Raw genomic sequence first — 27,922 nt, forward strand, 5'->3', positions numbered from 1 at the left:
GAACTATATAAGTATATTTAGCAGACAGAAGTTTTTATTTAAATTTAAAGGCATATTTAACAGGCAATTTTTTGCAGCATAAATATAAGTCAATATTATTGCGAGATGTTAATCCCAATTTTATTTGAACTATGTAAGTATATTTAGCAGATCTAAGTATATTTGTTTTTGCAGCTCAAATATAAGCCAATATTATTGCGAGATGTTGATCCCAATCTTATTAGAAGCTATGTAAGTATATTTGACAGACAGAAGCATATACAAATATGCCATGAAAGAGTGGACTTAAGTGGTTGGATGTGCACTAATACTTTTTGTTGTCTTCTAATCTGAGGGCACCACAGCCTGCAAAACCTTTCTCCCAAAAACAAATTATGCCTTACCAGATAATTTCCTTTCCTTCTAATACAGGGAGAGTCCACAGCTGCATTCATTATTTGTGGGAATACAGAACCTGGCCACCAGGAGGAGGCAAAGACACCCCAGTCAAAGGCTTAAATACCTCCCCCCACTTCCATTATCCCCCAGTCATTCTGCCGAGGGAACAAGGAACAGTAGGAGAAATATCAGGGTGAACAAGGTGCCAGGATAAAACAAAATTTAGGGGCGCCCACCGGAGAGCACGGGTGGGAGCTATGGACTCTCCCTGTATCATAGGAAATAATCTGGTAAGTCATAATTTATGTTTCCTTCTAGATACAAGGAGACTGCATTCATTACTTGTGGGAATTTTGTACAGCTGCATTCATTACTTGTGGGAATTTTGTACAGCTGCATTCATTACTTGTGGGAAATTAAACCCAAGCTACAGAGGACACTGAATGCTAACGGTAGGGTACAAATAAGAGGCGGCCCAACCGGAGGGCACCAGAGCCTGCAAGAAAACCAAACTCCTGAAGGCTTCCTTGATAGAAGCAAAAAAATAAAAAGAATAAGAGAGAGTGTTAGGAGGACCAAGCAGCCACCCAAAATTTAGAACCATAGGATCTCATGCCAGAGACCCAAACGATAACGGCACTCGAAGTGAGCCATACACCTCTGAGGAGGCTCGCGTTCCTCTGTTTCCTAGAACCAGCGAAACACACTCCTCCACCAACAAGGAGGAAGTTAATCAGATTCCAAAACCTTGCACTTCCCAGATATGTATAACAAAGGAAAAACTGTCTATTCCAATGAAGTCTGACAGAAACCTCAAGGTAAGAATCACCAAAAAAGGAAGAACCACTTCCCATTTGGACAAGTAATACGACAATCTTAGGGAGAAAAAACTCTGATAGCCTTATTAGAAGGGAGACCACAATAAGGAAGAACGCATTGCAATTGCAACACAGAAACTATGATACATAGAAAAACAAACTAGAGACAAAATAGGTCCTTAAATAAGAATTCAAAGACCACCTCCTGTACAGGTACAAAAGAAACCAGATGCAACTCTTGAAGGATAAATCCAAACCCAAAAGGAGCAAGGAACTGACTTTCCGGCCCTGCCGCAGGCAGTGCCCTAGCAAAAAACAACTGAACACCTGGAAGATCAATGAACCTCTGGAACTGGAGCCCAAACAAAAGAGCAAAAACTGCTTGTGAAACCACATACCAGAGAAAGGAACCACAGCTGGTATCCATCTGCAACCTTCCGCTTGCCAGGCAGCAAAGCTAACCAACAGGCTATCCTTGCAGGCTGCCCGTTCGAACAAGAACTAGCTAGACAAGGTCTTCATCAGCTCATTCTAGAGGAGAAGAAGAATACTCCAGGACCCAGGAGAGAGTCAGGACAAGCTAGCTCCTCCCTACAAAAAGAGAGAGAGTCATCCTTGCCTAAAAAAGGTGACAAGGAACCAGGTACGAGTTGAAGGAAAGGACCGAAACCCTTCCGAAAAAACCTCTCGGCTAGGGCCAAGCGTCCCCGAAGAAAAGATCCCAAGACGCAGAGACACCCTGACCCGGTGGCTCCCTGCAAGAAGGGAACTCTCATGGCAGCGAGCCTCTAAACCGTGATTGCATTTCGCAGGCAAAAATGGAGCAACAGTCTCACTGACGGCCAATCCAGATAGGATTGAGCCATCCTCGAAAGAGAGAGACATGGTCGAAAAGGAGGTTAAAATAGACCTCCTCAGATTAAGAAAACCGCCACAGCAGGATTCAAACTCCAAGCGTACAGCTTGCTAGGCCGGGAACTAATCCCTTAGGTCACACATAGACCTGCGGGCCTCAGATGACAAACTCGATCTGCTTTCCTCAGATACACATTGGAAAACCTCTGGATAGTCAGATCAAAACGGAAGAAACATCCGTTCCGGGAGAGCACCCTCAGAGAATGGATAGCTGCCAAGAGCCATAGTGGGCCTCCGCCCACCACCAAATTTGAGACCCTCCCGTCTACGCAGGAGGAACTCACCAACTCTGAATAATCCACTCACCAAGAGGTCCCGACTGGCATGGACCCAGAATGCCAGACCTCAGAACAAAAATTCTCCACTGAAAAAATCCCAAGGATAATTGGAAGGAAAATTCTGATCCCAGAAAACACTCTCACCCTGCTGACAGGGAAGAGACCAAGACAACATTGCCCCGGGAGAACTGCTGACAGGGAAGAGACCAAGACAACATTGCCCCGGGGGAACTAGGATAAAAATTCCAAACACCGGGAGATCTGAACCGAACACTGGAGAATGATTCCCCACCCGGTAATCCAAAAAGACTGCTAAGACAGAGACAAAAACAGAATGCTACGTCGAAGACTCGGCCTGGGCTGAATCCATCACCCCTCACCACAGCGCCAACGCAGGCCTGAAGGTGAATTATAGGGCAGAACCTGAAGAAGTAATTCTAACTTCGTAAGCTCTAAGACACCAGAACTCAGGTCTAAGTCCACCTCTGAGGATGGAACCGGCATGAAGCAAGTCTCCAAGGTCTACTAGCAGACGTTGGAAAACCAGAACCGCCAAGACTCGGGAGTCACCGCAACACCTAGAAACAGGCTACTGTCACATTAAACCCCAGATCCTAAAAAAAAAAAAAAAAAAAAAAACTTAGGATCCAAGTGAGGTTCTGGAAGAAAAATGGTCCCTAAGTACTGGACCTGCTTAAACAAGGATGTTTAAAATGGACATCCAGCGACAGCAGCAGGACCGAACCATCAACCTTCGAGTTTCAAAAGCCACAAAGATAACCACCAGGCTACACTAGGCTGCTCTAGACAGGAAAGGTATCGCTCTCCCTAAATTCAGGTAGAGAGAACTGTGTATTCTCTTTGAACAAAGATCTAATAAGCTCTGCTTAAAAATCATTGGACCCAAAAACACAGGAAGCCCCATCCCCTTATTGGACCAGGTCACCAACAGTGTAATGACACTGTGAAGAGTACCGGGACAAGACTCCAAGTCACCTAGTCCAGAAAAACTCAACCCCGGCCCCTAGGACCCATATGATCCAGCAGGTCATAAGACAGGTCCTGCCTGTCCTACGGTATAGATGTACCTGCTCTGCCTGGACCAGAATAAGTAGAAAGAGCTCCCTCTATAGAGTAGAAGGAGAGAACAAACTTAACTATTACCCAAAAAAGGTCCTGCCCGTCATCAAGGGTACGACATGTCTTGTCGTAAAAAACAAACAAATGGTAAATTCTTAAGTTCCAGCAGTGCTAGGAAAACTGAGAATAAACAAAATAAAGAAAATATGCTCCGAGGCTTAAATTTTTATCTCTAGATAATCGAGGGAATTATCACCCCGAACAGAGACCTAGCAGCTTCCCTCGGAAGACTCCAACCATCACAATCATCAAATTCGATGTAACCAAAAACAACCCAAGTGAAGAAACTTCTTCCTAAAGAGAGTTTCCACAAGAACCCGAGCTCTAAAACAAAAACTATCCGAAACCAATTAGAAATGAAATTAGGTAAATGCACAAAAAGGGATGTCAAAAAGGTGTGCAAACTAAAACAAACAGGTCCTGCCTGTTATATAACACAACCCCCCATAGAGCTCAGGACTGGGATTTTATAACTATAAACATATAGACAATAAAGAAGAGGATCCTCCTCTCCACTCATCTAATCAAAATTGTTATCTGATATAGAGAACTGAGATCCACCTGATGGAGGATCAGGACTGGGAACCTCTAACATTGCCAAAACCTCTCTCTGAAGTAAACGCAGGCGTGCCATTCTAAATCTAAATGCCAAATCCTCCTCAGTCTGAGGAGTCAAATCAGGCGATTCGACCCCGGAGGTTCTACCTCTGAAGCCTCAGAAGGAACCGCATCCCCAGATGACTGATTGGGCACAATAGTCATTTTACACGACGGCCCATGGGTAGGAGAGCACGGATTAACCCTTTGCTTGCACGTAGCAGGAAGAGGCAAAGTCTCTAAATCTATAGAGATGGCCATGCGAAAACGCTCAGCAATCCAGTGGAAAAAAAGTCTCCCTCAGACGAAGGAGTAATGGTACTTAGGGAAACTGCATGTGTAGGAGAAGATTTTAGGGTACGTGCCTCACAGAGTGAGGAATCTTTAGAGGTAGACGGCTCAGTGGTCTCTAACATCTCAACAGTGTTTGAAGAGTACACCCTATTGCGGCGTACGGAACATAATTGAGCGGGTTGGTCTACCCGGGCCTCCCCACAATATACGCAGGTATCAAATTCTGTATCAGAGGAATCCTCTAGAATATCAGAATCCTCCATAATTCTAACTAAAATTTTTAGCCAAAAAAACAACAACTGGCACCTGAAACCCCCAATGGCTGGGGCACTCACCACCTCCTATGACCCAGACAGGTAGAGAAATCAACTCTTCTCTGCAGCCCTTCGGTCAGGAATTGGAAATGGAAAACAAGACGTGACTACTCCCAGTCACATGGTGCCTCATGCAGGACCGCCCCTGCTAAGGAAAAGCGTGCCAGCTTAATAAAACTGTGCAGCTCTATAACCTGTATATTCCGTATCAGCCTGAGCCCAAAATGTCTCCTACACATATGCAGTCAAAATCACATAACAAATATGATTAACTAGACCCCACTGTTCAATAATCCCCCTCAGGAGATAACCCTTGATTCTATAAAGATAAAGGAGTCCCACTGAGACCCTGTCTTCTATCGTTAACGTGTGTAAAAAAAAAATGAAACGATCTTACCGGAATCCATTCCGTGGAACAGCAACACGGTTCTTCAAGTTTGACAGATTACAGCAGCACCTCTGACATGGACTTGAGTGAAGAAAGCAGGCAGCAAAACTTGTCAACGCTGATTGCTTATAGGAGCTGTTAATATGAATCTGGATGGTTTCGCAGAAAGACTCTCCCTGCATCTCCAGACTTTCATCAATGCTCTCACTGAGAGGCTGACAAGACTATTAAAACTTCAGTTCCATCCCGAAGGGCAGATACCCTTCCTAAGGAACTACTCCGAAAAACTTCCAACATTTCTCTGCCAACCTCCTGTGACGAAAGGAAAATAATGACTGGGGGATGAGGGAAGTGGGGGAGGTATTTAAGCCTTTGGCTGGGGTGTCTTTGCCTCCTCCTGGTGGCCAGGTTTTGTATTCCCACAAGTAATGAATCCAGCTGTGCACTCTCCCTGTATTTAGAAGGAAAGCTGCTTCAGCCGAAGCAAACACATCAAACTTGTAAAATTTAGAAAAGTATGTAAGGAAGACCAGGTAGCCACCTTACAAATCTGATCCATAGAGGCCTTGTTCTTAAAAGCCAAGGAAGAAGCTACTGCTCTAGTGGAATGAGACTGTAATCCTCTCAGGAGTCTGTTGTCCCGCTGTCTTATAAGCTAGACGGATGACACACCTCAACCAGAAAGACAAGGAAGATGTAGTGGCCTTCTGACCCCTACGTTTACCTGCATAAATGACAAATATGAAGATTGTCTGAACGCCTTAGTAGCCTGATCCTAGTCAGGGCCTTAAAGGACTGCACATCCAGAAGCTTAGCTAATCTCTTATGTAGCAACACCGACAGGGCCGATAGCTGTCCCTTCAGGGAACTAGCAGATAGACCCTTCTTTAGTCCATCCTTGAGAAAGGATAAAATTCTGGCAACCTTAACCTTATGTCAAGAAAAAACACACTTCACACCAGTGCAGATAAGTCCGCCACACCTTATGGTAGATGCGTCGAGTAACTGGCTTACGAGCTTGAATCAGTGTCAATAACACTCTCAGAGAAACCTCTTTTGGCTAAGACTAAGCGTTCAATCTCCACGCAGTCAGCATCAGAGAATCTAGATTTTGATGTAGGAAGGGACCCTGTAGTAGCAGGTCCCTGCAACAGGGTAACCTCCATGGAGATGAAGACATCCCCACCAGATCCACAAACTAAGTCCTTCACAGCCAGGATGGAGCAATTCGAATTACTGGTGCTCGCGCTTCCTTGATCCGAGCCACCACACGGGGGAGAAGAGGTAATGGAGGAAATAGATACGAGTCTAAACCTCTAGGGAACTGCTAGAGCATCTATTAGTTCTGCTTGAGGATCCCTCTATCTCGACCCATACCTGGGTAGTTTGGCATTTAGACGGGAGGCCATGAGGTCTATCACCGGCACCCCCCATCTAGAGCATATCTCTGCAAATACCTCGGGGTGGAGAGACCATTCCCCCAGGTGAAAAGATTGCCTGCTGAGGAAGTCTGCGTCCCAGTTGTCCACAACCGGAATGTGGGTCGCTGTCAGCATACAGTTGTGGGTCTCCGCCCATTCCAGGATCTGAGAAACCTCTCTCATTGCTAAGGAACTTCTCGTTCCTCCCTGATGGTTGATGTAGGATACCGAAGTTATATTGTCCGATTGGAATCTGATAAACTGGGACAAACCCAGAAAAGGCCAAGCTTTCAGGGCATTGAATATTGCCCAAAGGTCCAAGATATTGATCAGCAACGTGGACTCCTCCTGAGTCCACAGACCCTGTGCCTTCCTGGCACCCCAAATGGATCCCCAGCCAGATAGACTTGTGTCCGTAGTAACAATCTCCCAGGACGGTCTCAAAAAGTACGTGACTTGGGACAGGTGATTTTGACAGCGCCACCAAGAGAGCAAATCTCTCAACAGGCTGTCCAATATTATCTGTTGGGACAGGACTGAATGGTCGCTGTTCCATTGTCTCAGCATTCATAGATGAAAGGGCCTGACATGGAATCTGGCAAAGGGAATGCTGTCCATACAAGACACCATGAGGCCAATCACCTCCTGGAGGGGAAGGCAAGCTGATGTTAGCTTGCAATGTCTCTGATCTGTTAAAAAGATCTTCATTAATACTGAATCTATAACTGTACCCAGGAAATTCACCCTGGTATGTGTAGTAAATGAACTCTTTTCCAAGTTTATCTTCCACCCATGTGACCAAAGAAGACTTCTGAGTGCTTCCTTGCTAGACGAAAAGATGGTGCTTGAACAAAGATACCATCCAGGTAAGGTGCTACCGCAATACCTCGTGTTCTGGCAACTGCTAGGAGAGCTCCCAGAATCATTGTATATATTCTTGGAGCAGTAGATAAGCCAAACGGAAGTGCTATGAACTGGAAGTGTTGGTCCAGAAATACAAACTTTAGGAATTCAAAATGTTTCCTGTGTATCAAAACGTGAATATATGCATCCTTCAGGTCTAACTGTCCTTCCTGAACCAGAGAAAGGATTGATCTTCTTGTCTCCATCTTGAAGGATGGGACTCTTAGAAATTTGTTTAGGAACTTCAAAAGTTCCCTCCTTCCAGGGAACCACAAAGAAGTTTGAATAAAACCCCAGATCTCTTTCTGATGCAGGTAACAAAACAATTACTCCTAAAGAGACTAGGTCCCCAACCGAAAAAGGCAGTCCTCTTCTCTGGTCTTGTAGACAGTCTGAGAGAAGGAATCTGCCCCTGGGTGGATAAGACTTGAATCCTATCCGGTATCCTTGAGATACAACCTCCAGAGCATCCGAAAAACAAATGTCTGAGATAAGCGACAATCTGCCACCTACTCGATCCGATCCCGGATTGGTTGCCGCTCCTTGATGCCGACTTGTTATCGTCTGGCTTCTTTGTCTGTTTGGACTCGTTCCATTTCGGGCATCCGTAGCCGCATCAGTCTGACAGTGTGAGAGTTCCTGGAGCTTGAGTGCACTAACAAAGTACCCTCCGTGATTGGTTAGGAGGCGCTTGACAGACGAGCGGTGTCCTGAAAGAAACCCTGGAGACGAACTATCGGCATTCGGTGTAAGTAAAAGTGTGCACCTTGCCATATTAACTTTCCTGCTTGTAAAAGGATCTTTATCCTTCTTCTTGCCCAACATACAGCTTTGCATGGCTTCTTGCAACTAACCCTATCGCTAATTGAAGCACCAGCTTATTTGCTATCTTGCTTAAAAGACTTTTTCACACACGCATTGCCAACTTTCTATGACCAAAAGACTTATTGACTCTGAGAGACACTATTTAGTGGATCTTAAGTGTCTTAACAAACGATTCACAAATTGTTGTTCATTATTGTATTTTATATATGTTATGTTTGTTAATGTTATAGAATCAATTTTTTATTAGGGTTTTTATGTTATGAATCAATTTTTATGAATTGCTATTTTAAACTCTATATGAATTTATTAAATTGAATATAGTTTATTTAAACTTTTTTGGTACTGCACACATTTAGCTATTTTCAATAGCGCAGCTGTGTCTAATTACTGGTCTGCTAGTTAATTTGTTAGTAAGGATTTGTGCTTTAAGGATTAAGGGAGTCCATAAATTACACAGCAGCTTTGTGATTTCAGCGCTGAGGTCTATACATTTTTTTGTGCTTGTTCCAGGACTGACCCAGCTTACAAGTACTCTTGGGTTGCTCGGGCTTGGATGAGGATTGAGGTAGTTGGGACATGTCGGAACAAAAGGAATGAAAATTTGATGACTGTAGTCCCTTAGGTCTGTTTTTTTTATCCTGTGGCAGGAAGGCTCCTTTCCCTCCGGTAACCGGAGAAATATTGGAGTCCAGATCTGGTCCGAATAAGATCTTCCCCTTGAATGGGAGAGAAAGTAAACTGGATTTAGAAGTCATATCCGCAGACCAAGACTTCAACCAGAGAGCCCGGAGGGCTAGAACCGCAAAACCTGAAGCCTTTGCGTTCAGGCGAATAATTTGCATATTCGCATCACAGGTGGAGTTAGCAATTCTTAATGCCTTCATTTTCTCCTGAATATCCTCGAGGGGAGATTCCACCTCAATAAGTTCAGACAGAGAGTCGCACCAGTAGGTAGCTGCTCCCACCACCGTGGCTACTGCTGCCGCAGGTTGGAATAAAAATCCTGTGTGTTGGAACATTCTCCTTAGGAAAGTTTCCAACTTCTTGTCCATAGGCTCTCTAAAGGACGAACTATCCTTAAGGGGGATAGTAGTATGCTTAGCTAGCGTTGAAATGGCGCCATCCACCCTAGGAATGGAACTTAATAATTCTATTTGAGAGTTAGGGACCGGGAACAATTTCTTAAAAGTTGCAAGGGGTGAAAAGGAAGTTCTTTCCTATTCGTTACTAATAATGTTCGCCATATGAACTGGTACAGGAAAAAGTATGTGGGACCTTCCTGTCTTCATAGACCCTGTCTAACTTAAGGTTTTTAGGTTCATAAGGTAGCTTAGCCTCTGGAACCTCTAGCGTAGACAGGACCTTTTTTAGTAAAAAAAAAAAGCAAATGTTCAATTTTGAATCTAAAGGAGGGTTCCTCCAGCCGGAGGAGACTTAGTAACAGACGTCTCCGACTCAGAAAGTTCACCCTGTGACGCTACAGTGGTTAACTCATCCTCGGATAGCGGAGACATACATTTAGATGACTAAGTAAGGATAACTATGTTTATCCTTTCTCTTATGTTTCTCAGAGATAGGTAGGGCACTCAGGGCCGCAGACACCGGCGATTGTAGGTGCACGGTAAAGTCTGCAGGAAAGAGGCCCCTTCCAGATGAAGAATTAGCTGTGCCGCCGGAAACTGCATGTGAAGGGGTTTGACTAGACAGGGCAGAAATCTCTCGGGTCCTTAAAAAGCAAAGCAACCCAGTTATAATTAATTTAAAGACCTCTATCACCAGCTGCAATAGAAGTATAAAAAATGCTAGTGCATCAAACATAAATAAATGAATCACCGCATTGATTTAAACGGATACTGACTATATTAACTAGTGCTTCTCTTAAATGAGTGGGGTATTCTCAGATTCCTCTGTTTACTCCCACCATAATAAACCATATACAGACCATTCACCTCTGTACTAAAACCCAATAGCAAACCACACACACACACACACAAGTTACTAGCACACATACAACCGGAGTTAAGCCCTTACAGTCTGGATGTCCAATTACATTAAAACCTACCATCCCTAAATTTGAAAGCTGTAAGACCAAAAGGTCTTTATTAATCTTGAAAATAGGACAAAATGTGTGTAAAAATTCCAGAGAGGCTGGAGTGCTTGCCTGTAACAACTATATGCTACTTAAGGGTACATTAAGGTCAAACTTTAAATGCACATAGATAAATTACATTTAAATATAATAATATTCGCAATATACATGTACCAGCAAACAAAGTTATCACTGTCCAAGTGTTAGTATTTGTCTCTACATGTGCATAAGAAGCTTAGCTAGATATTCTCAGTGCACCAGTATTTTAAATACTGCAGCTGCTCTGAGCGCAAGTGTGGCTTTTATCATATCAGCAATTAAATTGATTCATTACAAAATGGAACAAGAATCTAAGGCTCTCTGAGCAAGTGCTGTGTTTAAAATGATGGCACGTAGTGCATACTTAAATACACTCTTGAAACAGCTATAGCCTTTATAAGAATCATTTTTGCTAATACATGTATATTACAAAAAATGCTTCTATTAAAATTGAAATGCATCCATGTGGATTCCAATTTTGGCTGGAATGTCCCTTCAACACAGACTGGTAAACCAAATGGTTCTCAAGTAGTATATCCATGGACTGTATTGGAATTGCTAAGCCCTACAAAATGCTTTAAAAACACATACAGATACAAAAGTGAAAAGGCTGGAAACCTCTGTTTCATTTCCTACAAATGCTTGTAGCCCTAGAATATCAGTGCCATGGCCTGGGAATGTGAAAATACATTACTTATGGCAGCAAATGTCATAAAGCAGCATAAGGTGAAATAACATTCTTAAATCTGAAGGCAACATACTGATTTGGGTGCAAATTGCATTAGACAAGACACATTATTCTCTTACTTCTGATCGCAAAAGTATTGTTGAAATTAATGAATCCAACAATAAACATTTGCTTCTTAAATTTTTAAGAGAAAACAATTTATGTAAGAACTTACCTGATAAATTAATTTCCATGAGCTAGTGACATATGGGATATACATTCCTACCAGGAGGGGCAAAGTTTCCCAAACCTCAAAATGCCTATAAATACACCCCTCACAACACCCACGAATAGCCAAGAAGTGGGGTGATAAGAAAGGAGCGAAAGCATCAAACAAGGAATTGGAATAATTGTGCTTTATACAAAAAAATCATAACCACCACAAAAAGGGTGGGCCTCATGGACTCTCGCCAATATGAAAGAAATTAATTTATCAGGTAAGTTCTTACATAAATTATGTTTTCTTTCATGTAATTGGCAAGAGTCCATGAGCTAGTGACATATGGGATAGCAGATACCCAAGATGTGGAACTTCCACGCAAGAGTCACTAGAGAGGGTGGGATAAAATAAAGACAGCCAATTCCGCTGAAAAAATAATCCACAACCCAAATCAAAAAGTTTTAATCTTTTAATGAAAAAAACTGAAATTATAAGCAGAAGAATCAAACTGAAACAGCTGCCTGAAGTACTTTTCTACCAAAAACTGCTTCAGAAGAAGAAAAAACATCAAAATGGTAGAATTTAGTAAAAGTATGCAAAGAAGACCAAGTTGCTGCTTTGCAAATCTGATCAACAGAAGCTTCATTCCTAAAAGCCCAGGAAGTAGAAACTGACCTAGTAGAATGAGCCGGAATCCTTTGAGGCGGGGATTTACCCGACTCCACATAAGCATGATGAATCAAAGACTTTAACCAAGACGCCAAAGAAATGGCAGAAGCCTTCTGACCTTTCCTAGAACCAGAAAAGATAAAAAATAGACTAGAAGTCTTTCTGAAATCTTTAGTAGATTCAACATAATATTTCAAAGCTCTTACTACATCCAAAGAATGTAAAGATCTCTCCAGAGAATTCTTAGGATTAGGACACAATGAAGGGACAACAATTTCTCTACTAATGTTGTTAGAATTCACAACTTAAGGTAAAAAATTAAATGAGGTCTGCAACACCGCCTTATCCTGATGAAAAATCAGGAAAGGAGATTCACAAGAAAGAGCAGATAACTCAAACTCTTCTAGCAGAAGAGATGGCCAAAAGGAACAAAACTTTCCAAGAAAAGAGAATGCATAGGTTCAAACGGAGGAGCCTGTAAAGCCCTCAGAACCAAATTAAGACTCCAAGGAGGAGAGATTGACTTAATTACAGGCTTAATACGAACCAAAGCCTGTACAAAACAATGAACATCAGGATGATTAGCAATCTTTCTGTGAAAAAGAACAGAAAGAGCAGAGATTTGTCCTTTCAAGGAACTTGCAGACAAACCTTTTTCCAAACCATCCTGAAGAAACTGTAAAATTCTAGGAATTCTAAAAGAATGCCAAGAGAATTTATGAGAAGAACACCAAGAAATGTAAGACTTCCAAACTCGGTAATAAATTTTTCTAGACACAGATTTACGAGCCTGTAACATAGTATTAATCACTGAATCAGAGAAACCTCTATGACTAAGTATTAAGCGTTCAATGTCCATACCTTCAAATTTAATGATTTAAGATCCTGATGGAAAAATGGGCCTTGAGATAGAAGGTCTGGCCTTAACAGAAGTGTCCAAGGTTGGCAACTGGCAATCCGAACGATATCCGCATACCGAAACCTGTGTGGCCATGCTGGAGCCACCAGCGGTACAAACGAACGCTCCATTGGGATTTTGGAAATCACTTTTGGAAGAAGAACTAGAGGCGGAAAGATATAAGCAGGTTGATAATTCCAAGGAAGTGACAACGCGTCCACCGCTTCCGCCTGAGGATCTCTGGATCTGGACAGATACCTGGGAAGTTTCTTGTTTAGATGAGAAGCCATCAGATCTATTTCTGGAAGTCCCCAGATTTGAACAATCTGAAGAAATACCTCTGGGTAAAGAGACCATTCGCCCGGATGCAACGTCTGGCGACTGAGATAATCTGCTTCCCAATTGTCTATACCTGGGATGTGAACCGCAGAGATTAGACAGGAGCTGGACTCCGCCCATAAAAGTATCCAAGATACTTCTTTCATAGCCTGAGGACTGTGAGTCCCACCTTGATGATTGACATACGCCACGGTTGTGACATTGTCTGTCTGAAAACAAATAAACGATTCTCTCTTCAGAAGAGGCCAGAACTGAAGAGCTCTGAAAATCGCACGGAGTTCCAAAATGTTGATTAGTAATCTCGCCTCCTGAGATTCCCAAACCCCCTGCGCTGTCAGAGATCCCCATACAGCTCCCCAACCTGAAAGACTCGCATCTGTTGAGATCACAGTCCAGGTTGGATGAACAAAAGAGGCCCCTTGAATTAAACAATGGTGATCCAACCACCAAGTCAGAGAAGATCGAACATTGGGATTTAAGGATATTAATTGTGATATCTTTGTATAATTCCTGCACCATTGGTTCAGCATACAAAGCTGGAGAGGTCTCATGTGAAAACGAGCAAAAGGGATCGCGTCCGATGCAGCAGTCATGAGACCTAGAATTTCCATGCACAAAGCTACCGAAGGGAATGATTGAGACTGAAGGTTTCGACAAGCTGAAACCAATTTCAGACGTCTCTTTTCTGTTAGAGACAAAGTCATGGACACAATCTATTTGGAAACCCAAAAAGGTTACCCTTGACTGAGGAATCAAGGAACTCTTTGGTAAATTGATCCTCCAACCATGTCTTTGAAGAAACAACACAAGTTGATTCGTATGAGATTCTGCAGAATGTAAAGACCGAGCAAGTACCAAGATATCGTCCAAATAAGGAAATACCGCAATACCCTGTTCTCTGATTACAGAGAGAAGGGCACCGAGAACCTTTGAAAAGATCCTTGGAGCTGTTGCTAGGCCAAAAGGAAGAGCAACAAACTGGTAATGCTTGTCTAGAAAAGAGAATCTCAGGAACCGATAGTGGTCTGGATGAATTGGAATATGAAGATATGCATCCTGTAAGTCTATTGTAGACATATAATGCCCTTGCTGAACAATAGGCAGAATAGTCCTTATAGTCACCATTTTGAATGTTGGTATCCTTACATAACGATTCAATATTACAGATTTGAGTAAAACCCCAGACCCCGTTCCAGATCTGGAACTGGCACAATTACCCCAGCCGACTCCAGGTCTGAAACACATTTCAGAAACGCCTGAGCCTTTACTGGGTTTACTGGAATGCGTGAGAGGAAAAATCTTCTCACAGGCGGTCTTACCTTGAAACCTATTCTGTACCCTTGAGAAACAATGTTCTGAATCCAAAGACTTTGAATCGAATTGGTCCAAACATCTTTTAAAAATCGTAACCTGCCCCTTCTACCAGCTGTGCTGGAATGAGGGCCGAACCTTCATGCGGATTTGGGAGCTGGTTTTGACTTTCTAAAAGGCTTAGATTTATTCCAGACTGGAGAAGGTTTCCAAACGGAAACTGTTCCTTTAGGGGAAGGGTCAGGCTTCTGTTCCTTATTCTGACGAAAGGAACTAAAACGATTAGCAGCCCTATATTTACATTTAGATTTTTTGTCCTGAGGCAAAAAGGCTCCCTTCCCCCCCCAGTAACAGTTGAAATTATTGAATCCAACTGAGAACCAAATAATGTATTACCTTGGAAAGAAAGAGAAAGCAATGTTGACTTAGAAGTCATATCTGCATTCCAAGACTTAAGCCATATAGCTCTTCTAGCTAAAATAGCTAAAGACATATACCTGACATCAATCCTAATGATATCAAAAATGGCATCACAAACAAAATTATTAGCATGTTGAAGAAGTTTAACAATGCTATAAGTATTATGGTCTGATACTTGTTGCGCTAAAGCCTCCAACCAGAAAGTGGAAGCTGCAGCAACATCAGCCAAAGAAATAGCAGGTCTAAGATTACCTGAACATAAATAAGCCTTCCTTAGAAAGGATTCAAGCTTCCTATCTAAAGGATACTTAAAAGAAATACTATCTGCCGTAGGAATAGTAGTACGTTTAGCAAGAGTAGAGATAGCCCCATCAACTTTGGGGATTTTCTCCCAAAACTCTAATCTATCAGATAGCAAAGGGTACAATTTCTTAAACCTTGGAGAAGGAGTAAATGAAGTACCCAGACCATTCAATTCCCTAGAAATTACTTCTGAAATAACATCAGGAACTGGAAAAACTTCTGGAATAACTACATGGATGTTTAAAAACTGAATTTAAACGCTTATTAGTTTTAATATCAAGAGGACTAGACTCCTCCATATCTAATGCAATCAACACTTCTTTAAGTAAAGAACGAATAAACTCCATCTTAAACAAATATGAAGATTTATCAGTGTCAATATCTGAGGCAGAATCTTCTGAACCAGATAGATCCTCCTCAGAGATAGACAAGTCAGAATGATGGCGGTCATTTAAAAATTCATCTGAAATATGAGAAGTTTTAAAAGACCTTTTACGTTTACTAGAAGGAGGAATAACAGACAGAGCCTTCCGAATAGAATTAGAAACAAATTCTCTTACATTAACAGGAACATCCTGAACATTAGATGTTGAAGGAACATCAACAGGTAATGAATTATTACTAATGGAAATATTATCCGCGTTAGTTTATCATGACAACTAACACAAACTACAGCCGGAGGAACAGTTACCAAAAGTTTACAACAAATGCACTTAGCTTTGGTAGAACCAACATCAGGCATCGTCTATCCAGAAGTAGATTCTGATCCAGGGTCAGGTAGTGACATCTTGCAATATGTAATAGAAAAAAAAAATTATAAAGCAAAATTATCAAATTCCTTAAATGACAGTTTCAGGAATGGGAAAAAATGCAAAACAAGCCTCTAGCAACCAGAAGCAACTAAAAAGTGAGACTGAAATAATGTAAAAAAAACTGGCGCCAAGTATGACGTCCACATTTTTGGCGCCAAAAAACATCTGCAACAAACATGCGTCAAAAATGATGCAACCACGTGAAAACTTCCTGCGTCAACTATGACGCCGGAAATGACGATATTCTCGCGCCAAAAAAGTCTCGAGCCAAAAATGACGCAATAAATTGTAGCATTTTCTGCACCTGCGAGCCTAACAGCCCGCAATTTAGAAGAAAAAAAGTCAATTGGAAATTTTTAAGGTAAGAAAAATATTTTATTCATATGCATTTTCCCAAAAAATTAAACTGACAGTCTGAAAGAAGGAACACAGATTATCCTGAATCAAGGCAAATATAAGTTTAAAACATATATTTAGAACTTTACATATAAAGTGCCCAACCATAGCTTAGAGTGTCATGAATAAAATAAGACTTACTTACCCTAAGACACTCATCTACATATAGTAGATAGCCAAACCAGTACTGAAACGAGAATCAGTAGAGGTAATGGTATATAAGAGTATATTGTCGATCTGAAAAGGGAGGTAGGAGAAGAAATCTCTACGACCGATAACAGAGAGCCTATGAAATAGATCCCCTAGAGGAAGACCATGGTATTCAAATAGGCAATACTCTCTTCACATCCCTCTGACATTCATTGCACTCTGAGAGGAAAACTGGGCTTCAGCCTGCTGCGAAGCGCATATCAACGTAGAAATCTAGCACAAACTTACTTCACCACCTCCATGGGAGGCAAAGTTTGTAAAACTGAATTGTGGGTGTGGTGAGGGGTGTATTTATAGGCATTTTGAGGTTTGGGAAACTTTGCCCCTCCTGGTAGGAATGTATATCCCATACGTCACTAGCTCGTGGACTCTTGCCAATTACATGAAAGAAATTATTCTTTTTCAAACTTGTTACAATATTGTGCCATTATTACAAGTATTGAATATTGATGTGTCAGCTACAATGTGTGTGTGTCTGCGGACATACTGCAACACTGACATTAAAAAGATGGCTACTCTTTTTCACTGTGAAAAAAATATATCAATATTAAATGTTGAATGTTTACCAGTGATTATATGAAACATCTGCTTGTCTTTTTCAAAAATGATATCATTGGGAATAAATGCGACTTCATCTTGAACTTCAATACATGGGTGTCTGGCAGATTTTAACACAATTCTTCCATGCCCTTTCTCCAGGATTACTGGGCGTACATAAGGCACCGGTGCTCCATTAGAAACATAAGCAAAACTGACAGCCGCATCCAGCTGAGCAATGACATCATTCAGTGTTAGAATCGGATCCACGTAACCTACAGTTAAATAAAGCAAAAAGAAGTGTAACAACTTCAAGTACATCAAAATGAGTTTAATTTGTATACAAAAATTCTCTAAGAAGCACTTGCCAACTAAGCTGATTCCATTTAAGTGGGACACACAGAAACCCAAAACTATACATTTTTAAGACCCCGTAATTTTTGTGCTGTCACATAGGGCATGCAATTTTAAACAACTGTCTAACTTTTATCATCAAATTTGCTTTGTTCTCTTGGTATTCTTTTTTGAAAGCTAAAAACTGTGGAAGGCCATCTCTTATCTCAGTGCATTTTGACAGGTTTTCAGTTAGACAGTACTAGCTAATGCGTGTCATATAGATAACATTGTGATCACTCCCGTGGAGTTATTTTTAAATCAGCACTGATTAGCTAAAATGTAAGTCTGTAAAAAGCACCGAGATAAAGATGTAGTTGCAGAGGCTAAGATACAAGGTAATCACAGAGGTAAAAAGTGTATTAATATAAGAGTGTTGGTTATGCAAAACTGGGGAATGGGTAATAAAGAGATTATCTTTCTAAACAAACATTTTCAAGCAGACTGTCCCTTTAACAAGGAATAATGAAAAGGTAGAGATCCTTGGTGACTGCTGCTTAGACAACAAAGCCACAATTAAGACTGAAAATGAAGTGCAATTTAGTTTTCATGAGGAGGTTGCAGTCTAGTCAGACTTTGTAGGATTAGCAGTGTTGTGTAGTTTTCGACTATTCAGTCAATTTTTTTTTTTCTTTTTTAAATTTGGAGTTGGATTGTATATTATTGTATTGTTTGCTTTTTTTTTTTTTTTAACTAAAGAGAATATTTTAAATTTATATTTACATGCATAATATATCTTTTCTATAACTATGCCATGACCATTCAATTTTTAGAGTAATGTCAATTTTGTTTAAAAATTATTTAAATTTAATGTTTCTTTTTTACCAAAGTAGCACTCATTAACAAAGAAATATCAAATAAAAAAAATAAAAGGGTGAGCATAACGAGAAAAAAAAATGACAATGCACAGCAACCATGATGGAAAAAACAAATTATGACTTACCAGATAACTTTCCTTTGATACAGGGAAAATCCACGGCTGTGGAAATACAGAACCTGGCCACCAGGAGAAGGCAAAGACACCCCAGACAAAGGCTTAAATTCTGCCGAGGGAACAAGGAACAGTAGGAGAATATCAGGGTGAAAAAGGTGCCAGAAGAAAACAACTAAATTTAGGGCTGCCCACCGGAGAGCACGGGCGGGAGCCGTGGACTCTCCCTGTATCGAAGGAAAGGAAATCATCTGTTAAGTCATAATTTATGTTTTCCTTCTAAATACAGGGAGAGTCCACAGCTGCATTAATTACTTGTGGGAAATTATACTCAAGCTACAGAGGACACTGAATGCTAACGGGAGGGTACAAATAAGAGGCGCCCCAACCTGAGGGCACCACAAGCCTGCAAGAAACCCAAAACTCATAAGGCTTCCTTGACAGAAGCAAAAAATAAAAAGATAAGAATGTTAGGAGGACCAAGTTGCTGCCCAACAACCAGAACCATAGGATATCATGTCAGAAACCCAAAAAGATGTCACTGTACTCGAACTGAGCCATAAACCTATGAGGAGGCTCGTGTCCCGCTGTCTTCTAGAACCAGCGAAAAAACATTCCTCCCCCAGAAAGGAGGAAGTTATCAGCTTCCAAAACCTTGCACTCCCCAGATAGGATAACATAAAGGAAACAACTGTCTATTCTGATGAAGACTGACAGAAACCTCAAGGAAGAACCTCTTCCCATTTGGACAAGGAATACTATAATCTTCGGGAGAAAAAACTCGGATAGGCTTATTAGAAAGACCACCACAATAAGGAAAAACATATTGCAAAGAGCAACACAGAAACTAAGATATATAAAAAAAAAAACACAATCTACAGACGAAATAGGTCCTTGAATAAGAATTCAAAAACCACCTCCTCTACAGGTACAAAGGTAACCCGATGCAACTCCTGAAGGATAAATCCAACCCCAAATGTATAAAGGAATTGACTTGTAAAAACAACTGAACACATGGAAGAACAATGAACCTCTGGAACTGGAGCACAGAGAGCAAAAACTGCTTGCGAAAACACATACCAGAGAAAGGAACCGCAGCTGGTAACCATCTGCAACCTTCCGTTTGCCAGGCAGCTAAGCTAACCAACAGGCTATCTTTGCAGGCTGCCCCTTTGAATAAGAACTAGTTAGACAAGCCCTTCAACATCTCATTCTAGAGGGGAAGAAGTCAGGAGAAGCTACATCCTCTTAACAAGAAAAGAGGGAGTCCTCCACACCTAAAATAGGTGACAAGGAACCAGGTACGAGCTGAAGGAAAGGAACAAAAATCTTTCGGAAAAACCCTCTCTCTGCTAGGTCCAAGTGACCCCTCTCAATACGCCCCAGAAGAAAAGATCCCAAGCCGCAGAGAGACCCTAACCCGATAGAACCCTGCAACAAAGGAACTCTCATGGCAGTAAAGCCTCTAACCGAGATTACGAACTTGCGGGTAAAAATGGAGCAACAGTCTCACTGACGCCCACAGATAGGATTGAGCCATCCTCAAATAAGAGTGCCATGGCCGAAAGAAGAAGGTTAAAATAGACCTCAGAATTAAGAAAACTGCCACAGCAGGATTCAAACTCCAAGCCTACAGCTTGCAATGGCGGAAACTAATCCCCCAGGCAACTTAGTCCTGCGGACCTCAGCTGAGAAACTCGATCTGCTTTCCTCAGAAAACATTCAAAACTCTGGATAGACAGATCAAACGGATGATCGCAAGGCACATTTGTTCTGGAAGAGCACGCTCAGAGAACTGATTAATACCAAGGGCAGTAGTGGGTCTCCGCCCACCACCAAATTCGATACCCTCCAGTCTACGCAGGAGGAACTCTTCTTTATATCAATACCTCTGATGCAGCTCAAAGGCACTGCACTTTAATCCCACTGGGTCCCGATCCCAGGACCTTCTGCGTGTTAAGCAGACATGATAACCACTAGACTATAGGACTTTGCTCACCAGGAAAAAACTCCTGCTGACAGGGAAGAGACCAAGACAAAACTGCCCCGGGGGACTAGGATAAAATTCCCAACCCAGGAGATCTGGATCGAACACTGGAGAACGATTCCCCAACCGGTAGTCCAAAAAGACTGCTAATACAGAGACAAAAACCCAATGCCATGTCGAAGACTCTGCCTGGGCCGAATCCATCACCCCCCCCCACCACAGCGCCAACGAAGGCCTGAAGGTGAAATGGAGGGCAGAACCCGATAAAGTATTCTAACTTCGTAAGCTCTAAGGCAGAGAGTCTTCCTGTTTGAAAGACCAAGCCGCATCCAACGGATCCACCTCTGAGGATGGAACCTGCAGGAAGCAAATCCCAAAAGGTCTATTTGCAGACTATGGAAAAATCAGGACCGTCAAGAATCGGGAGCCACCGCAACATCTATAAACAGGCTACTGCCACATTAACCCCAGATCCCCCCCCCCCCAAAAAAAAACCTCTATTGAAGCGCATACTGCTGTTCATAGACCTTAAATTATGTAGCTCCCAGATCCACATTGAGATACCATGACTCCAGAGTTATGTGGTGCCTAAGTAGGCAGCTTAAATATCCTGAAGACAATGTCTTCACAAACCGAAACTTCTTGCCAACTTTCATTCCCCCGCATCGGCAGAGGGTGCTGGCCATAATGAGCCCAAACAGGAATGTCATTACTAGAGTCAGAGTCCTGTGTACTTTCTGGGTAGACCCTACGTTGCTGTATACCTTCGCCATCCTCCAGCATTGCGACTGATCAAGCGATGTTATTCTGGGGCTTAACACCATCTTCATTTTTTTCTTCCTCTGGTAGGCCTTGTTCCTTTGTTAGAGTCACTGTTAGACTATGCGTCACATATTCCTCCTCACGGGTACCCTTCCCCTCTCTCAGGATCTCCATGAGAGATTAAAATTGAGCCGCCATCTTGCAAGATATCTGATGCAATAAAAAGGTTATATTTTCCTCCATGTTAGATCACACTATACGGCAAATCTCTGTGCCTCTTTAGGAAGCGTGGTCTTAGCTATAAGAATGTAACTAATTGTAGAGAGTGATTTTTCTTAGCAGACAAGAGCTGCTTTTACCCGGCCTGAGATCAGACCGGGGGGTATCTATGGTCTGGTATAGGCCGCTATCCACTGTCATATTCTTTGCAGATCTTCCGAGGTCCTAGTTAAGGTGGAGAAAGGTATCTGCTATCTCCAGAGCTACTTCTTAACTTATACCTCCAAATGTGCAAAGCATTAGCTGAGAAATATTAGGCATATATTTGATATATACGGAGCTGCTGAGATTCATAACTGCTCATATTAACGGCCTAGACACGCCCCTCATATATTTACTTTCTTAATAATTAGCTGAAAGGATACCAGCTTAGTTAGATCAACCACCTGGGTAGCTCAGCATAAAATAATCAGAACATTTATTTCTCTGTTGTACAAGGCCATTTGGTTATGGAAATAATTACCACAAAATCTTATTACACAGCAGGAAATAGATCATTATCAAAATAGGCTCCTACAACTTTGTTCCATCAATCAGTATGTACCCAGCGGAAAATGCAAACAATTTTCTGTCAATTTTTAGGTCAGCGAAAAAAAAATTGTTGCATGAGAAACTTTAAAGCAAAAATATCTTGTTTAAAGGGACATTCCGGTCAAAATATAAATGCACATAGATGAATTACATCTCTGAATAGAAACATATTTGCAATATACATGTATTAGCAAAAATGCTTCTCGTTAAATTATTACCGTTTTTCTCTGGCACGTGCAAGTGAAGCATAAGATATTCTCAGTGCATCATTATTTTAAATACTACAGCTGCCCAGAGGATTAGTGGGACTTGTATCATGTCAGCAATTAACAAATTGAGTCATTGCCAGATGGTAAAAGCACCTTAGCCTCTCTGAGCATGTGTTCTGTTTAAAATGCTGGTGCACACTTAAATACACTTTTGAAACAGCTATAACGTTTACTAGAAGCATGTTTACTAGAAGCATGTTTGCCAATGCATGTATATTACAAAAATGCTTCTTTTCAAAACTGAAATGTATCCATGTGGATTCCAATTTAGCTGGAATGTCCCTTTAACTGCTGTTCTTTTTTTATCTTTCCTTAAAGGGACATGAAAAACAAAAAAAATATTTTGTGCTTGACACAAATTGCATCTTTGTTGAAGAGATACCTAGGTAGGTGTCTGGGGCACTACATTGCAGTAAATAGTGCTGCCAACTAGTGGTCTTACAAATGACTTTCTTCCAAAGCTGTTGACATATAGTGCTCCAGACACATACATCCCTGCTTTTTAAAAAATTATATGAAGACAAGAAAAGAAGTAAATTAAAAAGTTGTTTAAAATGACACACTATCTGAAATATGAAATCATTTTTTGGGGGGTTTCATGTCCCTTTGAAGTGATAGTATAGTCTAAATGAAACATTTGTATAACTTAGTTATAGAATGCAATTTTAAACAACTTACCAATTTACTATTATGTAATTTGCTTCATTCTTTTGGTATTCTTGTTGAAAAGCATGTCTAGGTAGGGTCAGGAGCAGCAAAGCACTACTGGGAGCTAGCTGCTGATTGATGGCTCCACATATATATCTTGTTATTGGATCACCCGAATTGTTCAGCTAGCTCCCAACTGAGCATTGCTGCTCCTTTAAAGAAAACTAACAAGAAAATTTAGCAAATTAGATTGACGTAAATTTCAAAGTTGTTTAAAATGGATTGCTCTATCTGAATCATGAAAACATAATTTATGCTTACCTGATAAATTCCTTTCTTCTGTAGTGTGATCAGTCCACGGGTCATCATTACTTCTGGGATATTACTCCTCCCCAACAGGAAGTGCAAGAGGATTCACCCAGCAGAGCTGCATATAGCTCCTCCCCTCTACGTCACTCCCAGTCATTCGACCAAGGACCAACGAGAAAGGAAAAGCCAAGGGTGAAGTGGTGACTGGAGTATAAATTAAAAAATATTTACCTGCCTTAAAAACAGGGCAGGGCCGTGGACTGATCACACTACAGAAGAAAGGAATTTATCAGGTAAGCATAAATTATGTTTTCTTCTGTTAAGTGTGATCAGTCCACGGGTCATCATTACTTCTGGGATACCAATACCAAAGCAAAAGTACACGGATGACGGGAGGGATAGGCAGGCTCTTTATACAGAAGGAACCACTGCCTGAAGAACCTTTCTCCCAAAAATAGCCTCCGATGAAGCAAAAGTGTCAAATTTGTAAAATTTGGAAAAAGTATGAAGCGAAGACCAAGTTGCAGCCTTGCAAATCTGTTCAACAGAGGCCTCATTCTTGAAGGCCCAAGTGGAAGCCACAGCTCTAGTAGAATGAGCTGTAATTCTTTCAGGAGGCTGCTGTCCAGCAGTCTCATAAGCTAAATGAATTATGCTACGAAGCCAAAAAGAAAGAGAGGTAGCGGAAGCTTTTTGACCTCTCCTCTGCCCAGAGTAAATGACAAACAGAGAAGACGTTTGTCGAAATTCCTTAGTTGCCTGTAAGTAAAGTTTTAGAGCACGGACTACATCCAGGTTGTGCAGTAGACGTTCCTTCTTTGAAGAAGGATTTGGGCATAAAGAAGGAACAACAATCTCTTGATTGATATTCCTGTTAGTAACTACCTTAGGTAAGAACCCAGGTTTAGTACGCAGGACTACCTTATCCGAATGAAAAATCAAATAAGGAGAATCACAATGTAAGGCTGATAATTCAGAGACTCTTCGAGCCGAGGAAATAGCCATTAAAAATAGAACTTTCCAAGATAACAACTTTATATCAATGGAATGAAGGGGTTCAAACGGAACGCCCTGTAAAACATTAAGAACAAGGTTTAAACTCCATGGTGGAGCAACAGTTTTAAACACAGGCTTAATCCTGGCCAAAGCCTGACAAAAAGCCTGGACGTCAGGAACTTCTGACAGACGTTTGTGTAACAGAATGGACAAAGCTGAGATCTGACCCTTTAATGAACTAGCAGATAAACCCTTTTCTAAACCTTCTTGTAGAAAAGACAATATCCTAGGAATCCTAACCTTACTCCAAGAGTAACCTTTGGATTCACACCAATATAGGTATTTACGCCATATCTTATGGTAAATCTTTCTGGTAACAGGTTTCCTAGCCTGTATTAAGGTATCAATAACTGACTCAGAAAACCCACGTCTTGATAAAATCAAGCGTTCAATTTCCAAGCAGTCAGCTTCAGAGAAGTTAGATTTTGATGTTTGAAGGGACCCTGTATCAGAAGGTCCTGTTTCAGAGGTAGAGACCAAGGTGGACAGGATGACAAGTCCACCAGGTCTGCATACCAAGTCCTGCGTGGCCACGCAGGAGCTATTAGAATCACTGATGCTCTCTCTTGTTTGATTCTGGCAATCAATCGAGGAAGTAACGGGAAGGGTGGAAACACGTAAGCCATCCTGAAGTCCCAAGGTGCTGTCAGAGCATCTATCAGGACTGCTCCTGGATCCCTGGATCTGGACCCGTAACGAGGAAGCTTGGCGTTCTGTCGAGACGCCATGAGATCTCTCTCTGGTTTGCCCCAACGTCGAAGTATTTGGGCAAAGACCTCCGGATGAAGTTCCCACTCCCCCGGATGAAAAGTCTGACGACTTAAGAAATACGCCTCCCAGTTCTCCACTCCCGGGATGTGGATTGCTGACAGGTGGCAAGAGTGAGACTCTGCCCAGCGAATTATCTTTGATACTTCCATCATAGCTAGGGAGCTTCTTGTCCCTCCCTGATGGTTGATGTAAGCTACAGTCGTGATGTTGTCCGACTGAAACCTGATGAACCCCCGAGTTGTCAACTGGGGCCAAGCCAGGAGGGCATTGAGAACTGCTCTCAATTCCAGAATGTCTATTGGCAGGAGACTCTCCTCCTGACTCCATTGTCCCTGAGCCTTCAGAGAATTCCAGACGGCACCCCAACCTAGAAGGCTGGCGTCTGTTGTTACAATTGTCCAGTCTGGTCTGCTGAATGGCATCCCCCTGGACAGATGTGGCCGAGAAAGCCACCATAGAAGAGAATTTCTGGTCTCTTGATCCAGATTCAGAGAAGGGGATAAGTCTGAGTAATCCCCATTCCACTGACTTAGCATGCACAGTTGCAGTGGTCTGAGGTGTAAGCGTGCAAAGGGTACTATGTCCATTGCCGCTACCATTAAGCCGATTACCTCCATGCATTGAGCCACTGACGGGTGTTGAATGGAATGAAGGGTGCGGCAAGCACTTTGAAGTCTTGTTAGCCTGTCCTCTGTCAGGTAAATCTTCATTTCTACAGAATCTATAAGAGTCCCCAGGAAGGGAACTCTTGTGAGTGGAACGAGTGAACTCTTCTTTTCGTTCACCTTCCATCCATGTGACCTTAGAAATGCCAGCACTAACTCTGTATGAGACTTGGCAGTTTGAAAGCTTGAAGCTTGTATCAGAATGTCGTCTAGGTATGGAGCTACCGAGATTCCCCGCGGTCTTAGTACCGCCAGAAGAGCACCCAGAACCTTTGTGAAGATTCTTGGAGCTGTAGCCAATCCGAATGGAAGAGCCACAAACTGGTAATGCCTGTCTAGGAAGGCAAACCTTAGGTACCGATAATGATCTTTGTGAATCGGTATGTGAAGGTAAGCATCTTTTAAATCTACAGTGGTCATGTACTGACCCTCTTGGATCATAGGTAAAATTGTCCGAATAGTCTCCATCTTGAACGATGGAACTCTTAGGAATTTGTTTAGGATCTTTAAGTCCAGGATTGGTCTGAAAGTTCCCTCTTTTTTGGGAACCACAAACAGATTTGAGTAAAACCCCTGTCCCTGTTCCGATCGTGGAACTGGATGGATTACTCCCATTAACAAGACTTCAATTCATGCTGTTTTAGGGGCAGCAGCAGGTTTCCTAGTCTGCTTGCCCTTGTTCCAGGACTGGTTAGGTTTCCAGCCTTGTCTGTAGCGAGCAACAGCTCCTTCCTGTTTTGGTGCAGAGGAAATTACGAAAGGAACGAAAATTAGACTGTCTAGTCTTGGCTTTGGCTTTGTCCTGAGGCAGGGCATGGCCTTTACCTCCTGTAATGTCAGCGATAATCTCTTTCAACCCGGGCCCGAATAAGGTCTGCCCTTTGAAAGGTATATTAAGCAATTTAGACTTAGAAGTAACATCAGCTGACCAGGATTTTAGCCACAGCGCCCTGCGTGCCTGAATGGCGAATCCTGAATTCTTCGCCGTAAGTTTAGTAAGATGTACTACGGCCTCCAAAATGAATGAATTAGCTAGTTTAAGGACTCTAAGCCTGTCCGTAATGTCGTCCAGAGTAGCTGAACCAATGTTCTCTTCCAGAGACTCAATCCAGAATGCCGCTGCAGCCGTGATCGGCGCAATGCATGCAAGGGGTTGCAATATAAAACCTTGTTGAACAAACATTTTCTTAAGGTAACCCTCTAATTTTTTATCCATTGGATCTGAAAAAGCACAGCTATCCTCCACCGGGATAGTGGTACGCTTAGCTAAGGTAGAAACTGCTCCCTCCACCTTAGGGACCGTTTGCCATAAGTCCCTTGTGGTGGCGTCTATTGGAAACATTTTTCTAAATATCGGAGGGGGTGAGAACGGCACACCGGGTCTATCCCACTCCTTAGTAACAATTTCAGTAAGTCTCTTAGGTATAGGAAAAACCTCAGTACTCGTCGGTACCGCAAAATATTTATCCAACCTACACATTTTCTCTGGTATTGCAACTGTGTTACAATCATTCAGAGCCGCTAACACCTCCCCTAGTAATACACGGAGGTTTTCCAGTTTAAATTTAAAATTTGAAATATCTGAATCCAGTCTGTTTGGATCAGAACCGTCACCCACAGAATGAAGCTCTCCGTCCTCATGTTCTGCCACCTGTGACGCAGTGTCTGACATGGCCCTAATATTATCAGCGCACTCTGTTCTCACCCCAGAGTGATCACGCTTACCTCTTAGCTCTGGTAATTTAGCCAAAACCTCAGTCATAACAGTAGCCATATCCTGTAATGTGATTTGTAATGGCCGCCCAGATGTACTCGGCGCTACAATATCACGCACCTCCCTCTGAGCGGGAGATGTAGGTACTGACACGTGAGGCGAGTTAGTCGGCATAACTCTCCCCTCGTTGTTTGGTGAAATTTGTTCAATTTGTACAGATTGACTTTTATTTAAAGTAGCATCAATACAGTTAGTACATAAATTTCTATTGGGCTCCACTTTGGCATTGCAACAAATGACACAGGTATCATCCTCTGAATCAGACATGTTTAACACACTAGCAAATAAACTTGTAACTTGGAAATACAATTCAATTAGAATAATATTAAAACGTACTGTGCCTTTAAGAAGCACAGAAGATCTATG

The 27,922-nt window shown here is 41.9% G+C and overlaps 1 protein-coding gene across 1 annotated transcript in view; it reads right to left on the reverse strand.

Moving 5' to 3' along the window:
- Positions 1-27,922, reverse strand: part of MSH2 (mutS homolog 2) — a gene marked incomplete in the record, with an annotated part of 816,329 nt that overhangs the window by 135,386 nt on the left and 653,021 nt on the right. The window contains 1 exon segment of the mRNA XM_053712233.1: positions 17,211-17,456. Within this exon segment, the coding sequence (XP_053568208.1) occupies positions 17,211-17,456 (246 nt within the window).

This window comes from Bombina bombina, chromosome 4, assembly GCF_027579735.1.
Source record: "Bombina bombina isolate aBomBom1 chromosome 4, aBomBom1.pri, whole genome shotgun sequence".
NCBI lineage: Eukaryota > Metazoa > Chordata > Amphibia > Anura > Bombinatoridae > Bombina > Bombina bombina.